The 15,042-nt window shown below is 34.7% G+C and overlaps 2 protein-coding genes across 11 annotated transcripts in view; one reads left to right on the top strand and one right to left on the bottom strand.

Moving 5' to 3' along the window:
* PIK3C2G (phosphatidylinositol-4-phosphate 3-kinase catalytic subunit type 2 gamma) overlaps positions 1-15,042 on the bottom strand; it is a 510,459-nt gene that overhangs the window by 449,566 nt on the left and 45,851 nt on the right. The gene's annotated exons all lie outside the window — the stretch shown is intronic.
* On the top strand, positions 1,140-13,162 carry RERGL (RERG like). Of its 2 annotated transcripts, XM_070270005.1 has the most exons (6): positions 1,148-1,273; positions 1,497-1,637; positions 2,339-2,395; positions 6,388-6,461; positions 7,398-7,546; positions 9,898-13,162. In XM_070270005.1, the coding sequence occupies exons 1-6, from the start codon at positions 1,222-1,224 to the stop codon at positions 10,178-10,180; spliced, it is 756 nt and encodes a 251-aa protein (XP_070126106.1). In that variant the 5' UTR covers positions 1,148-1,221; the 3' UTR covers positions 10,181-13,162. The 2 variants fall into 2 exon arrangements, with proteins under 2 accessions (XP_001497757.3, XP_070126106.1); XM_001497707.7 differs by lacking the exon at positions 1,497-1,637 and having other exon boundaries at positions 1,140-1,273.

Below are 15,042 nucleotides of genomic sequence, written 5' to 3'. Positions count from 1 at the left end.
AGGGCTGAAAATTCACTGTTAAATCATTAACCTCATAAATACAACATAGCTTTAATATATAGTGGCAATTAAGAAATGTTTGTTAAACGAATGCATTTTTAAAAAGCATGTTATTATTCCGGTGATCAATCCAGCCTGGAAATTAAACTCAAAATTTAGTACTCAAAGATTAAATTCTTCTATTTTTGTTGTGCTCTTTTCTCAACTCTCAAATTTATACATATCCAAATGGGGAGAGAGAAGGGAAGAAAGCAATATGGGGACTTGGAGTAGTAGGGAATATTGTGGAAAAGAAGTATGAAAGAGTTGTCATTTTACACATTAAATTTACCTCTTCATTTCACAGCAGGAGTGAATTATGTTGGAATATCTTTTCCAAATTTTCTTTCTTTTTTTCATTTCTGTTTCCTAATTACAAAGTACCGCAGAAGGAAACATGACAGTTTTCTGTTTATGGCTCTTTAAACAAAGTGAAGTTGATTGCTTTTACTTTTTCCACAAATTTTATTGGCATAATTTTTTTAAAATTCGCATAAAATTTAAAAAAAGGAGAGAGAGGGAGAACTTACTTATTAAGGAAGATATTTGAAAGGTCAAACTCTGTAGTGCACACATTTCTCCTTAAGAGTCACATATGACAAAAAATCACGGGCTGTATATTCACGTGCATTGCTGTCAACCCTAAACTAACCATATGAGGCAGCCATCCTCTTCCTCCTCTCATTTCTTTTCATGGCTGAGTTAACTTACGTCCCCTCGTCCTTTACAGAAGAAGCCTAAGAAGACAATAGGTTTGGGTATTAACAGAAAAAGCAAGACTGATCCAATCAAAGTAGATTTGCAGGAATGTTTACTTATCCTCTAAAAACTTTCTTAATGAAGACAGAACATTTTTCTAGATCCTAGGAGAAGATAGATTCCAAGCACACAAAATTAGAGGGTTGGGAGCTAAGCTTCTGGTACAAATTCATAACTGTTGGCTTAATAGGCATTAGCATCTAAATATTAACTCCAATGTTTTTCTTTTTTAATGGACTATGTTCAAAACTCCTCTAGGAAAACATTTTTAAAGTTGTTATTGGATAGAAGGAGTATGGGGCGGAGTTGGCCTTAGAGAAATGAGAGCAGCATTAATAAAAAGGATTTAAGAAAACATACGCCTCACTCAAGTCAGCACAGTTCCAGAAGACAGGACTGAACAAGGAGGATAAGTAAAGCAAGATGAACGATGTGAAACTTGCTGTCTTGGGTGGTGAAGGAACAGGCAAATCTGGTGAGTGGTGATGTTTTCTACGGCATGGAGCAGAGTACAAGAAGAGTGAGATATATTGACATATATATGTCATATATAAAACATAACTATATACATTAACTATATACTATTTTTCATTTTCATAGCAAGTAATGCAATTAACTATATTTATAGAATTTATAGACAGATAAATCAAGACAACTATTTAAAATATTAATTTGTATCTTGTTCTACTGATGTTTAGAATTCATAGAAATAACAGGAAATCCTTCCATCACTGTCCCACCTACTTCTCACTCCAACACAACTGCCCCCACATCCACCAGTGGCCAAACAATGACCATGGAAGGATTCTTCTGCCTGGAGACTAAGGGTGAAGAGACATGTATGGAGATCTGTGGATTGTTTTTTAAATGCAGCATTATTGAGGTGAAATGACTTTGGAGGGGAGTGGCTTTGGAGATGCCTGGGAACTGAGCAACAGGTGTCCTGACTGTGGAAGCCATTTTTGTTTTATTTTGTTTTGTTTTTGGTCACATTATGATGGTGGTAAGGGTACCATCACTGGAGCCACTGAAGCCTAATGAACCCTAACAACTGGCCAGACCCAGAAGCTGCAATAAGATAAACTGACGCTAGAGGTCCCTTCTCTATTTCCTAGATTTTGAAGTCCCCGTATCCTTAAACGTCTGCAAATGCTCGATATTGTCGTTCTTACTGTTAGCATGTAGAACTTTGGAGTCAGATCTAATTTGATAAAAAAAATAAAGAGAGGTTATAGTTCTTGTATCTCAGATTTAAGGAGAAATCTGTTTCTGTTACAAAAAGTGAGTTGTCCCATGTGTTTGCATTAATGAATTAATTACATAGTGATTTGAGTGGGCAGTGGTCTAAGATCATTTTCCATCTAATTTCCTGGTCTTCATGCTTGTACAGTGGAAATCTTCAGACCAGAATTTAGTAAAGCTTTAAAGTCTTCATTAACGTTTTGTAATTTTTGTGCTGAAAGATAAAAATCTTATACATAAATAAATAATCTGTATCCTCAACAGAAAATACTCTAAATCCAGCTTGTTTGTTTTGCAGCCCTCATAGTAAGGTTTCTTACCAAGCGATTCATTGGAGAATATGCTTCTAATTTCGGTAAGTCACTACTTTAGATTTTTTTCACCTTAAAATTTTAGCATAGTAATTAAACCGCGATTAAGATCAGAGAAGCATTTTGATAGTGCCTTTCATTTTTTGTACTTTTAAGCAACTTATTTATTCACAGATTCTGGTTAAAAATACAAGAATAGAAACTTGAATTAAATGTTCTTTAATAATAAAATTCACCCAATTTGATGCTAAGTGAGATAGCTTAGAAAGTCAGTTGATTTCAGTTTAGAATTAGAAAAACATTACAACTAGAATTCCTCCTCCATCAAATATTGTCGAGTATGTGAGTATGAATAGTTTTTTAAACTATGAAACAATTTTGAAATTAAATAAACATCTGTACAAAGATAAGACTGATTATAAAAGAGCAAGTAGGTACAAAATAAAGCTTATTTTAATTGTAAAACCATGTGAAAATAACAGGAAAATTATGCCTTGATTAAAGATCATATCATAATTATTTAGATTTCTTATGTAAGTTTCAGAGAAATTCTAAAACAGATGCCAGGGCAGCTTGGTATAATCTTAGGATAATTTCACTAACTCTATTAAAAAATTTCTGTTATTTTGATCAGAATTAGCATGACATATGGGAAATACCACAGTGGGGAATTAATAAAAAGTGGGGAATTTTGCCAGAGTTTTGAGTATATTTTTTGGCTTAGCAGTTAATCAATTTAATGGTACTAATATCTTACCTGATTGCATGGGGGGGAATGGTTTCTGTTTTTTATTTTTATTTTATTTTATTTTATTTTTGAGGAAGATTAGCCCTGAGCTAATATCTGCCACCAATCCTCCTCTTTTTGGTGAGGAAGACTGGCCTGAGCTATCATCCATGCCCATCTTCCTGCACTTTATATGTGGGACTCCTGCCACAGCATGGCTTGCCAAGCGGTGCCATGTCTGCACCCAGGATCTGAACCAGTAAACCCCAGGCCGCCGAAGTGGAACGTGCGCACTTAACTGCTGCACTATCAGGCAGGCCCCCTGTTTTTCATTTTTAAATAAGAGCAACTGATTTATAAGACATCTGAGAATTGGGAGAAAGGACAATGATTTAGGGGTTCAATAATACTTAGAGTAAGAGAAAGTTATGATTGCAAGCATTTTTCCATGAGAAATAAACAACAAAAATCATTCATGAGGTAGCATTATTAGAGTGTTTTAGAAAATAGCTTCAAAGTGTTGCATTGTGTTGTTTACTACTTGTGTCCAATAGCATCTCAGTCCATATGACACTGAGAACATTGTAGGGCAAGTGCTTGAAAACTGATTATAGAAAGAAAAATATATAGAAAGAAAAATTCTTGTTTCATTTCTCAGGTCAACAACCTCAGTCAAAAAGGTCAACACAAGCTAGGAGTCAGGCATGAGAAAATGTTCCAGAACTACAAAACAAAACGTAAATGAAACAACACCCAAAAACAACAACAGTAACAGCAACAACAAATCACCTTGATCTTTGATAAGATATAGTTATATAAACAAATGAAGTATACACATTTCTTGCTGTTACATCTCTGTTAAAAATATAAGACGTAGAGATATTTTCCAAAGACAACCAAATTAGCAAATGTCACCACCATATGAGGACAAACTAGCGAAAAAATGACTCCTCTTATAAATGAAGGCTAGAAGGGAAAATAATAAAATTCTAAAAAGTTAAGAGTCCGTGACCCTTGCTGACAGTTTTTGAGTTTTGAGAGTGGATATTTTTAAATGTCTAGAAGGGAATTTTATGGTTCACGGTCAGTAGTAAACCTACGAAGTTTAGAATGAACTGTCTGAAAACATATTTTAAAGTTTAATGAAACTACAACAATTTTTCTAAATGTAACCTAAATGAATTTTAAAATTCATCCCTAACCCCCTGAAGTTAGCTCCCCAAATGTCTGCTGCATCTTCCTACTGTGGGTTACAGAGAATTTGCCAGAATTGCTCATGATTTTGTGTCAGTATGCTGTTTTGGAGAGAAGCAGGCCTTTTATTAAAACACTGGAGGGACGGTTACAGAAATGAAGTCCTCCACTCAACAAATACTACTGAGCACCTACCACATCCCAGGTACTCTTCTAGGTAGAGAGGCTATAGCAGGGAACATAAAAGATAAAGATCCAGTCTTGATAAGATTTACAATCTGGAAAGAAGGGTCAGCCAATTAAAAAAATTAAGCATAAGTTATGTCATATGATGATAAATATTATGACAAAAAGGAAAACATGAGGGAGTGGCACTAACATGGTGTGTGGTAATTTAAAGTAAGCCCGTCAGGTTAGACCTTGCTGAGATGCTGACATTTGAACAGAGGCATGAAGGTGGTGAAAACTGAACCATGAAGATGTCTAAAGGATTACATTCCAGGCAGAAAAATCAAATTTATGAGGCAAGAACTTTCTGAAAAATTTGTGGAATGGTATGGAGGATGGGGTAGCTCTGGTGGAGAGAATTTGAGAGACAGTAGCCAGAGAGATCTATTGAGGTCATAGAAGTAATGGGAGACTAGATAATGAAGGCTACTCTCAGACATTTTAAAGGTTTTGGTTTATCTAAGAGAGCTGTTGGAGTCATTGGAACAATTTTATCGGACAAGTGCTGTGATCTGGCTACGAGGTTTACTTTTGCTCCTGTGTTGAGAATAGACTAGGCACAAGAAGGGAGTTAGGGGAAGAATGAAGGCAGAGAGATGAGTTAGGGGACTTTGCAATAATCTAATCAAAAAATAATGATGGCTTGGACCAGAGTTAGCAATGGAGGTAATGAGAAGCAGACAAATCCAAAATATACTTTGAAGGTAGAACAAAAAGAAGTTTTTAAAAGAATAAATATGGGATATAAGAGAAAAAACAATCAACAGTGACCTTAAGGCTCTTAACTTGATAAAATGGAGTTATGGATATGTCATTTAAAGAAATGGAAAACTGTGGAAGATGGAATTTGTACAGGGAGACCAGGGGTTCAGTTTTAAGTGTCTTAAGATTGAGATGTCTATTGGGTATCTAAACAGAGATGTCCAATAGCAGTAGTTGTTTATGCCTGGAGTTCAGAGAAGAGATCTGGGCTATAGATTTAAATTAGGTTCATCGGCAATAACTTCTATACAAAGACTCTGACTGGATGAGATTAGCATGAGAGTGAGTATAGACAGAGACGAGATTCATAAACAGGATCCATATTTGAAGTGTGGGAGGATATGGTGGGACAAATAAAAAAGATTAATACAGAGGAAGAAGGAATAAAGAAGAAACCAGGAGAGTGTCTTGCTTTGAAAGCCATGTGAACAAAACATTTTTAAGGAGGCAAGCGTGATCAACTACATAAATGCCATGCTAGGGCGAGTAAGATCAAGATAAGAACCAACCATAAAGTCCAAAACCATCACCTTGATCTGAACAGTTTTAGTTAGGTAATTGGAGTAAAAGCCTGACTGGAATAATTGGAAGAGCATGCGAGGACAGAAGTTGGACACAGAGGGTGTAGATACTTACTGAAAGGCCAGCAGAGAAATAAGGCAATAGTTGAAAGACACTGTGGGATCCAAAGGATTGAGTTAGGAGAAATTCAGCTGTTAGTAATGATATAGTAAAAAGGAAAAATTTATGATGCAGAAGAAAGAGGCAGAATTGGTGGAGCCATGTCTTCCAGTAGATCAGAGGGAATGGTAACTATTTCATAGTGAACGAATGGGCCTTAAATAGAAACACAGATAATTCATCCATAGTAATAGGATGGAAAATAAATATAATAGCACAAAAGCATACAATTGAATAAATATGGTGGTTAAGTTAATTTGTAAGAGATACATACGAGCAAATATAACAAATCCATAATTTTTAACCACTAACAATAAGGAAAAGCCACTCTACTACTCCGCTAAAGTATGACCAGTCAAATTTGCAAGACTGTGATCCAAGTATGAGTCCCCTTTTTATTCTGGAGTATTTTCATACTGACAATAATATACTCATGTTTTGCAGAATCTATCTATAATAAGCATTTGTGTTTGGACGGGAAGCAACTTACTCTAGAAATATATGACCCTTGTTCTCAAGTAAGTGAAACAAAATACATTTTTATTTTTTCAATCATGTTTTGAAGAAGATTGGAAAGGGGAAGTATAAATTTGCCAGTCTTAAAACCGAAGTTTCTTCTAAATTTTAATTATTAAAATTTCGAGAGAGAGATTACTTTTAGCCATAAATTCCATTATCTAGCTTCTCTGTAAAGTTACGGCAATAATCATCATATTGCAGATATCTTTAAAATGGCAATATTAGGCTACATTCATAGTATATTTCTGTCAGGTCACAGTTTAGCTGCCAGAAGTTAATAGTTTAATGGCTTATCAATTCAGTTTTTATATTTTCAGTGCGTTGTAGTTTTGCTAACCACTGTCAATAAAGCATAAGTAAGAAAAGAGTACAAACCCCTTTGTCCATTTCAATCCAAAAATTTAAAATATGATTATATAAATAAGAGAAGAAATGGCCTGCTGTTCAAGATTTCAAAACAACCCCCTGGGACATATTCTTTTAGGTACATAAAATATCCCTTAAATCTTTTTAACTAAACCTTATCAATATTGTTTTTTTTTACTGATTTAAATCTAGTACCAAAAATCAGTAGATATTCTATTTACTAACACAGATAGAAAATATTTGTTTACAAACCACCTATGTGGATATTGATTCAAGAGACAATTAATATAGCTTATCAAATTTTCAGAAAAGGTGGAGATATTTTCTTAGAGAAAAGTTGTAAAATGAGGTAGATATAACTTTATTATACTTTATTTTTAAAATTTAGTCACTTTTAATTAAAGAAACGAGGTGATAAGAAAGAGAGAAACAGGGAAACTACATTTTAGAAAATATCGTTATTTTTAAAGTCTCTTTCAGGTAAAATGGGTCTTCATTATTTAACTGTGTCAAGTGTAAAATACAGGTGTCAAATTTCACCACTTTTGGTGTATTTGGTTTATTTTCAGCCACAGAGAGGAAAATTTTCCCTCACAAGTGAGCTGCATTGGGCAGACGGGTTTGTTATTGTGTATGACATCAGTGACAGATCTTCCTTTGCTTTTGCAAAAGCACTGATCTACAGAATTCGGGAGCCACAAACTAGTCATTGTAAACGGTAAGATATTTTTCATTCTCCTTTCTTTTAAGTAAATCATCCTACAGCTGTAAGCATCATTAAGAAGAGTTTAATACAGCCTTCCAATTACAAAATTTAACAGCCCTGAACAATTCACCTTCCAATCCACAGGAGTTACACATGTAGTAAAAGGAATAAGATGAGAATACTTTATGTCCTAGCTGACATAAACAGTTACTTGCCCTGAGTAAATGGCTATGTTACAAGACAGCTTCTATTGTTAACAGGACATTCACTTGCAAAATAATGGTCCTCTGCGCACAAGATAGTCTGCTTTCCAACCTTTCTTTTCATCCCCACAAAAGTGTTAAGGATACTAAATAAATCCAGATTTATTACATTTGGCATCCAATTCCTAGTAACTGGGTGTTAATGTATCAAAGTGAAATAGGCTGCATAATCAAACCGCTAAAATTCGAAGTATGAGAATACATTTTTCTCCATTTACCTCCTAAAATAAAGAGCTGATCAACAATTTCCCATTGTTAATTGTCTTGACACAAGTGACTATGAGGAAAGACATAACTCTGCCTTAAACCATTCTTGCATTAGTAGATATAAATTTAAACATATGAGTTTCCCCTTTTTTCCTTATTTTTTATTATTTTAGCTTTTCTCATTTAAAATATTTATTTTTGTTCAACATACTGATGTAAGGGTTTCTTTGTGCTCCTAACCAGATTTGCCCTTAGAGTCTAAAATGACATTCTAATCTGAGAAGCATAGAAGCACAATGATATCATTGTAAATTGGTATTTGTGCTTTTTATATCTATTTTTTTAAAAAATGCCCACTATCAAGAAACCATCACATAATAATTGATAAAGGGCTGTTTCCCTGGAGTCAGTTGATGTTCATGCTTGTTTATATCTGATTGACCTTAGATAAAACCCGTAATCTCTATACCTCATTTTTCTGATTGTAAAACATAGAAGTATGGTAGGAGAAAGGATGTGATTTTACTAAGTCCTTCATACTCTGACTTCCTATAATATTACTGATTCTTTGAGCTCCATTGTTTCAAGCATTAAATGCCTTATATCTAAGCACCATGACTTAGGTAAGGAACAAAAATAAAATTCCTTTGATATTCCTCCAAATCAAAAGAATCATTCAAGAATACTCAAAAACATATAAAAGTAAAAAACAAAACCACCATATTTGACATTTTTGGCAATCTTCTTTATGTACGATAATAATTTTTACAGTCTTTCCAGTTCTCAATCTGCAGATAAACTAGAAAGCAAAGTATGGCGTTGTTTTATAAAATTACATCTGATAGTTGTGATTCATCCTTCAAAATATTTTACTTACCTCTCCCTATTACTCCATTATAATAATTTTCTGAACTATATAGAAGATATTATTAATACTCTCAGAAGATATTATTAATACCCTCAAAAATCCAACACATACAATGCTTTTTCCTTCAAAGTTCACGCTGTCACATGAATGAAACCAACTTTTAGTGGAATCTGGGGGCAATATCCATTTAGACAGAGCTGAAGACTGCATTTACCCATTTGTTCCCAATATAGATAACTTGGCAGAGTTCCATGCCATTTAAGGACTAATAGTCTCACTATATTCTTCAAATGAAACTCTCTTTTAGGTATGATTCACTGTAACCAAGGAGAATATATTGATATTTACAGAAGACATTGTTTAACAAAGAAACATATTTCTTAAATAAATATAAAAATTGTACAAGTTCATGAGACTGTAAAATTTTCTCTGGAGTGTGTTATAATGGATGTTAACAAAAACAAATAGCAGTTAGTATTGAGTATTTTCCCCTAGGTAAGCTATATCTAAATTGTTCAATTACAGTAACTATTTAGTAAAGACACATTAGTTAGTCCTCTTTCAATTGATATGGAAATTAAAATAATACGTAGTAAGCACCTTTCGTTGCCTGCCTTTGTTCTAGGCATTTTTATATCCATTATTTCATTTAATTTCTATGATAATTCTGTGTGACGAGGACTATTTTTGTCATTTTTTATGTACAAGGAAATTGAAAGTTGGAAAAGTAGCAATCATTCCTCATTAGTAAACAGTCATAATTCAAGAAAAGGTTTGTATCACTTCAAAGCCTAATCTTTAAGAGCCTTGTTGCTTCTGTATCGTATACTACATTCTATCTGAAATAATTTTTGTAAGTAAATTGGGATACGTGTCATACACACACACACAACCACAAATCACGCACAGACACGCACAATATTTTTTTCTTTTCTGGTCCATAGTTATTTTTTATATAAAAGTACTTAATAAGAAAAAGAGTTGTTAAAACAATGTTGCTAAAGAATTGTCTGTCTGTGTTTCAGAACGGTGGAATCAGCAGTGCTTTTGGTTGGTAACAAACAAGATCTCTGTCATGTGCGAGAGGTTGGCTGGGAAGAAGGGCAGAAACTGGCACTGGATAACCGATGCCAATTCTGTGAACTGTCTGCAGCAGAGCAGTCTCTGGAGGTAGAAATGATGTTTATCAGAATTATCAAAGATATCCTGACAAACTGCAAACTCAAAGAAAAGAGAAGACCCAGTGGATCTAAATCAGTGGCCAAATTGATCAATAATGTATTTGGAAAGAGACGGAAGTCTGTTTAGTAGACATGTGACCATATATCAGAGAGTTTCAAACATTCGTATGATAATTAAATTTTCCCTTTCTATGCAATTAAAAAAATAATTCTCTGAGATATAAAATAATTGAACATGAACCACGTCTATATTTTCTATATATATAGTTTGCTTTTATTTTCTTCTTCGAGGAAGATTAGCCCTGAGCTAACTACTGCCAGTCCTCCCCTTTTTGCTGAGGAAGCCTGGCCCTGAGCTAACATCTGTGCCCATCTTCCTCTATTTTATATGTGGGACGCCTACCACAGCATGGCATGCTAAGCGGTGACATGTCCAGACCCGGGATCCGAACTGGTGAACCCGGGGTGGCCGAGAAGCAGAATGTGCTCACTTAACCGCTGTACCACTGGGCTGGCCCCTATAGTTTGCTCTTTTGATTATGTGTATCATGTACACTCTGCTTCACACTTCACCTTTTATTACACAAAATAACACTCAGTGTAACTTTTGGTGGATTACTGTATGGTTTGCCTGGTCAAATAAGCTCTGATGCTATAATTTCATTAAACTACCATTCCATAGGTCTCAGCTTACCTTTATTTTATTTATTTATTTTGAATGAAACATATAGTTATATTCATATAATTAATATATTATAAAACTGAATTTATCAATTTATCAAAATACATGATCTATTTAATAGAAATGCGTGGATTTAATTTTTAAAATGTCTTTACAATAATCCAGTGACTTACTTGATGTTACACCAATTTTGCATACAATTTAGGCCTTAAGAAGTTAAATTCCTTGTCCATGAGTACATAGCTTGTAGTTGGTCTGATGATGAAAAAAATCTGCCTTTCCTTTTATGCTATGCTAACAAGGGCCATTATCATGCAGAAGTTAACTTATATAGCTATGATCCTTTTTATATCAAAAGATTAGCCTTTTTAAGTTCATATATAAGTTCATACATCATAGGGAAAGAAAAATATAAAAACCAATTGGTAAATATATATCTTTGAAGGTCTTATTGCCCTGAAAGAAATATTGTATTAGATACAGACATTTGGGGCCTTCTCAGATTACTTTGAGTACAGTTTCCTTCAGAAATCAACTGTTTACCTCCTGGACTTCAGTACCACTGCTGTTGTCCTTTGCTGAACTTGCCACCATTGTATTTCAAATTACAGTCTTAGGCCTAACTTGAGCCAAATTGCTGATAATTCAGGTTAGGTCTCAGAGAAGTTAAACCGGGAGTACAAGCGATGCTACACACACTTGGTTAACCTGTATCAGCCAGAGCCTGGGGCCCAAGGTGGAAGATCTTGAGTAGAGGGTGGTAGAGTGGAATTGGGGACGGGTGACACAGACTATTAGACTGCATAGGGGAGAATTCCTTGGCGTGGCATTACTCACGATGAGTCATGATTCCATATTTTAGAAGAGATACCTAGAGCCCATCCATATAGTCTTGCTGTTCATTAGATGTCTGAACAGATTATACTAGGGTGGAGGTAATGGAAATAACAGAACATTGTGTGGTAGTATATAAAATAGTTCAGAAGACTCATAAAGATAGAGGAGTTAGAATTGATATGGTAGGTTGGACCCAGGAATCCACCATCTGACTGTGTTCCATGGGACAATTCAGATGAACTTCCTTTACTAAGGAAGCGAGGAGTGCACTGGTCAGGGGGCACAAGCAACTTTGAGAAGCTTAATAGTGACTGTGCTCTAAGGGTCAGAGTTGGCAGTGAGGATATTGCCATTGAACCACACTCCTCAATATCAGTGCAGGTAATAGAATCCTGGAACAGCAGAATCTAGATGCCAGCATTTATTCTGTTCCTTGTTATCCACCCACTCAGCCTCCAAATAAATGATGCTATATCCGGGGTAGAGGTTCCACTTCTGATATTGGCTGATTGGAAACTTAAAGTGACATGCTCAATCAACGATATTGAGGCAAAGTCCGTATTGTGGGCCCATGCATTGCTTCCATCCCTGCCACCATGGCCACTGTCATCATGGATCCATTTCATAAGCAAAAATGCGGCCAAGAAAAGAGGCAGGTTGTTATCTGCAGGACAGGTCATCCTGTCCATCTGATTGTAAAGTGAGTTCTCATTGGCGGATGCTCTCTGATGGGCATTAACATGGTACACAAAGATCTGTATATCTTATGCCTTCTCTAAGAGATCCATTCACACACTCTTTCTCCAGTCCTTCTTGTCACTGATCTTCCAGTCTTACCTCTTACAGACCTCTGACCAATTGGCAAAAGCATTGATCACTGCCTAGAAATGTGGACCATGTGCCACGTTACCTAACATATAGACAGCAAAGTGTACTTCTTGAAGCTCTGGAAAATGGGATAATTATCTTCCACTAACGAACTTCATGGTAACCACTGTGTAATGAGGCATAGTCCTCCTTTGGCTGGCAGTAATACATCAAGCTTAAGTGAGGAAAGCTTCCTATCAGCTAGGAACATTAAGATTAGATTGCTATGTAAATGAGAAATAAACTTTTATTGTGTAATGTTACCTAGCAAATTCAGTGATACACTTTTTTTGGCCAACTATTTATAGGGATTTTATTAATCTTTCATAGTCTCAATATGGACTATATATATATCTATATGCATAAATGTATATCAGTTTAACCATTATACTTTAATTTTTTTGTTGTTTTATTTTGTTCTTATTATTCTCTTGGATGATCTCACTTTTAGGGATTTGGTCTTCATTCTTTAAAATTACTTTCCCAGTTAAAGAAAAATTCTTTTGGGATGATTTTGATTTAAAAACAACATATCGAGCTGTTCAAAATTTCTGTTAAGAATAATACTTATATTTCTATATATTTTAAAATTTTATTTATTATACTTTTTTTTTTAGCAATGTGACCTGAGATGACATATATTGTTATAAGCAGTCTATGGAATAGTAATAAGAACACGTGTTCTCACCAAAAAAATAAAAAAGATAATTGTGTGAGGTGATAGATGTGTTAATTAACTTGGTTGTGGTAATCATTTTACAATGTACATGTATATCAAATCATCATGTTGTACACTAAATATATTGCAATTTTATTTGTCAATTATACCTCATTAAAGCTGGAAAAAAAACACTACTTCACATAAAAAAGAACTTACATTTTAAAAGTAGTTTCTGTGAAGCAACTTTAGAAATAAGAGTTGATTATTTTTCAGAGTGATATTTGATAGTCACAGATAATTTCCCCTTTTATGATGTGATGGTTTTAAAACATGTTCACACATTTTTGACACTTCTCCCATCAAAAACTTGAGTCTAATTCCCTGCCCCTTGATTCTGGATCATCCTTGTTGACTCTCATTTAGCAAACAGAATGAGGTGGAAGTAAAGGGTAGGACTTATGAGACCAGGTTGGAAAAGGAGCTGGAGCTCCCATCTATTCTTCCCTGGGACTCTGTTTTGGGAGCCGTGAGTCAACAAGTATGAATCTGGCTGCCTGAAGGCACCAGGCTGGGGATACCACATGGGGTTAGTGACCACACAGCCACCAAATACATGAGCAAAATCTTCAGGTAATTCCAGCCTCTAAACTTGGATGACCCCAGCTAATGCCAGGTGGAGCAGAGATGAGTTATTCCCACAAAATCTTGCCATGATTGCATATTTGTGAGCGTAATAAATATTGGTTTTGTTTCACAGTTGTTAAACCATTATGTTTTAGAGTTGTTACATGGCAGTAGATAACCAGAACAGATAATGTATTAAAATTCTCAGCAATTCAGCCAACATGAAATGTTTGGCTTTCTTAGTGAGGAAAAACAGTGAAAAAAGGATTCTTCCAACCAGCTTCAAAATAGTGCAGAACATGAAGTTGTCCCAACATCAATTTTCTTGTGAATATAATTCACATGTAAAGCAAATTTCAAAAATCTAAAAAACAATAAACTGCAGTTTTCCAAAGTGAGAAAACTGCATCTACTTAGAGAGAGACAAATACATCAACATTAGGCCATAGAATGTTGTAGGTTGAAGATAGCAAGTGTGTCTATAAATCTCAGAGATAGTTAAGCTGTATCACTAGGCTGGGAATTGCCTATGCTGCTTCTAGTAAAAAAGATGCTGTCATTCACTTCAGATGAGCTTCAATGAGATAACACATAATGAGGGGCGATACTGAGGAAGGGGATGCCAAAGGGGAGGGGCCTTTAAAATGGTTTTGATTTAATACAAGGCATGCACTATTAATAAAAAGGTTGAATGATACCTGTATGTTTTATAGGTTTATAAATTGGCTGTAGTAAAATATTTTACATCTTAGATCACTAGGTATTGTTTCAGCTTATTATGGGAGATATCTATCTAGAGTTGACTGAATTGTATTAATCTGAACCTAGTTTAATGATGCCTTAACATTTTTATGGGGGAATTTAATGTTTGCAATATCCATGTTCCTTATTTGAAAGCGTGACTTATAGGTTTCTCATCTTCCTTAAATTATGAAATCCTTCAGCTAATAAAGGAAAATGATTATAGTTTGCAAAAAAGGCAAAGTCATTTAACAATCCATATAACTGTCTATTGTAGGACTTTGCATAATAATTGTAATTTAGCTATTAGGGATTCTAAAGGCAGTTATCAGTCATACTGTAGAATTCTAGGAGAATCAGGCAAAGCCCGGATTATTTGAAGTATTTTAAATTCCTGAAGAAAAGACACATTATAAATTGGAAATAGACTCTATAGTGACAATATATTATTTCAAAGCAAAGAAGAAGTTCACGATGATTTTCAAACATATAAGCCACCGGGTTATTTTTCTGTCTTTTGGATAGAGATAAAACAAGCTTATTTTTAATAATGGGACTAGAATCTCCTCTAAGGAGG

Source organism: Equus caballus, chromosome 6 (genome assembly GCF_041296265.1).
Source record: "Equus caballus isolate H_3958 breed thoroughbred chromosome 6, TB-T2T, whole genome shotgun sequence".
Classification (NCBI taxonomy): domain Eukaryota; kingdom Metazoa; phylum Chordata; class Mammalia; order Perissodactyla; family Equidae; genus Equus; species Equus caballus.
The sequence above is the reverse complement of the archived record's forward strand: the minus strand, read 5'-3'. Positions and strand labels throughout refer to the sequence as shown.

What these genes read in the sequence shown, in the direction of transcription:
- RERGL (XM_070270005.1), top strand. Translation starts at nt 1,222, where the DNA reads ATGAACGATGTGAAACTTGCTGTCTTGGGTGGTGAAGGAACAGGCAAA. An exon ending in GACTAAGGGTGAAGAGACAT is followed by an intron (nt 1,638 to 2,338) that starts GTATGGAGATCT and finishes TTTGTTTTGCAG; the next exon opens with CCCTCATAGTAAGGTTTCTT. An exon ending in TATATGACCCTTGTTCTCAA is followed by an intron (nt 6,462 to 7,397) that starts GTAAGTGAAACA and finishes GTTTATTTTCAG; the next exon opens with CCACAGAGAGGAAAATTTTC.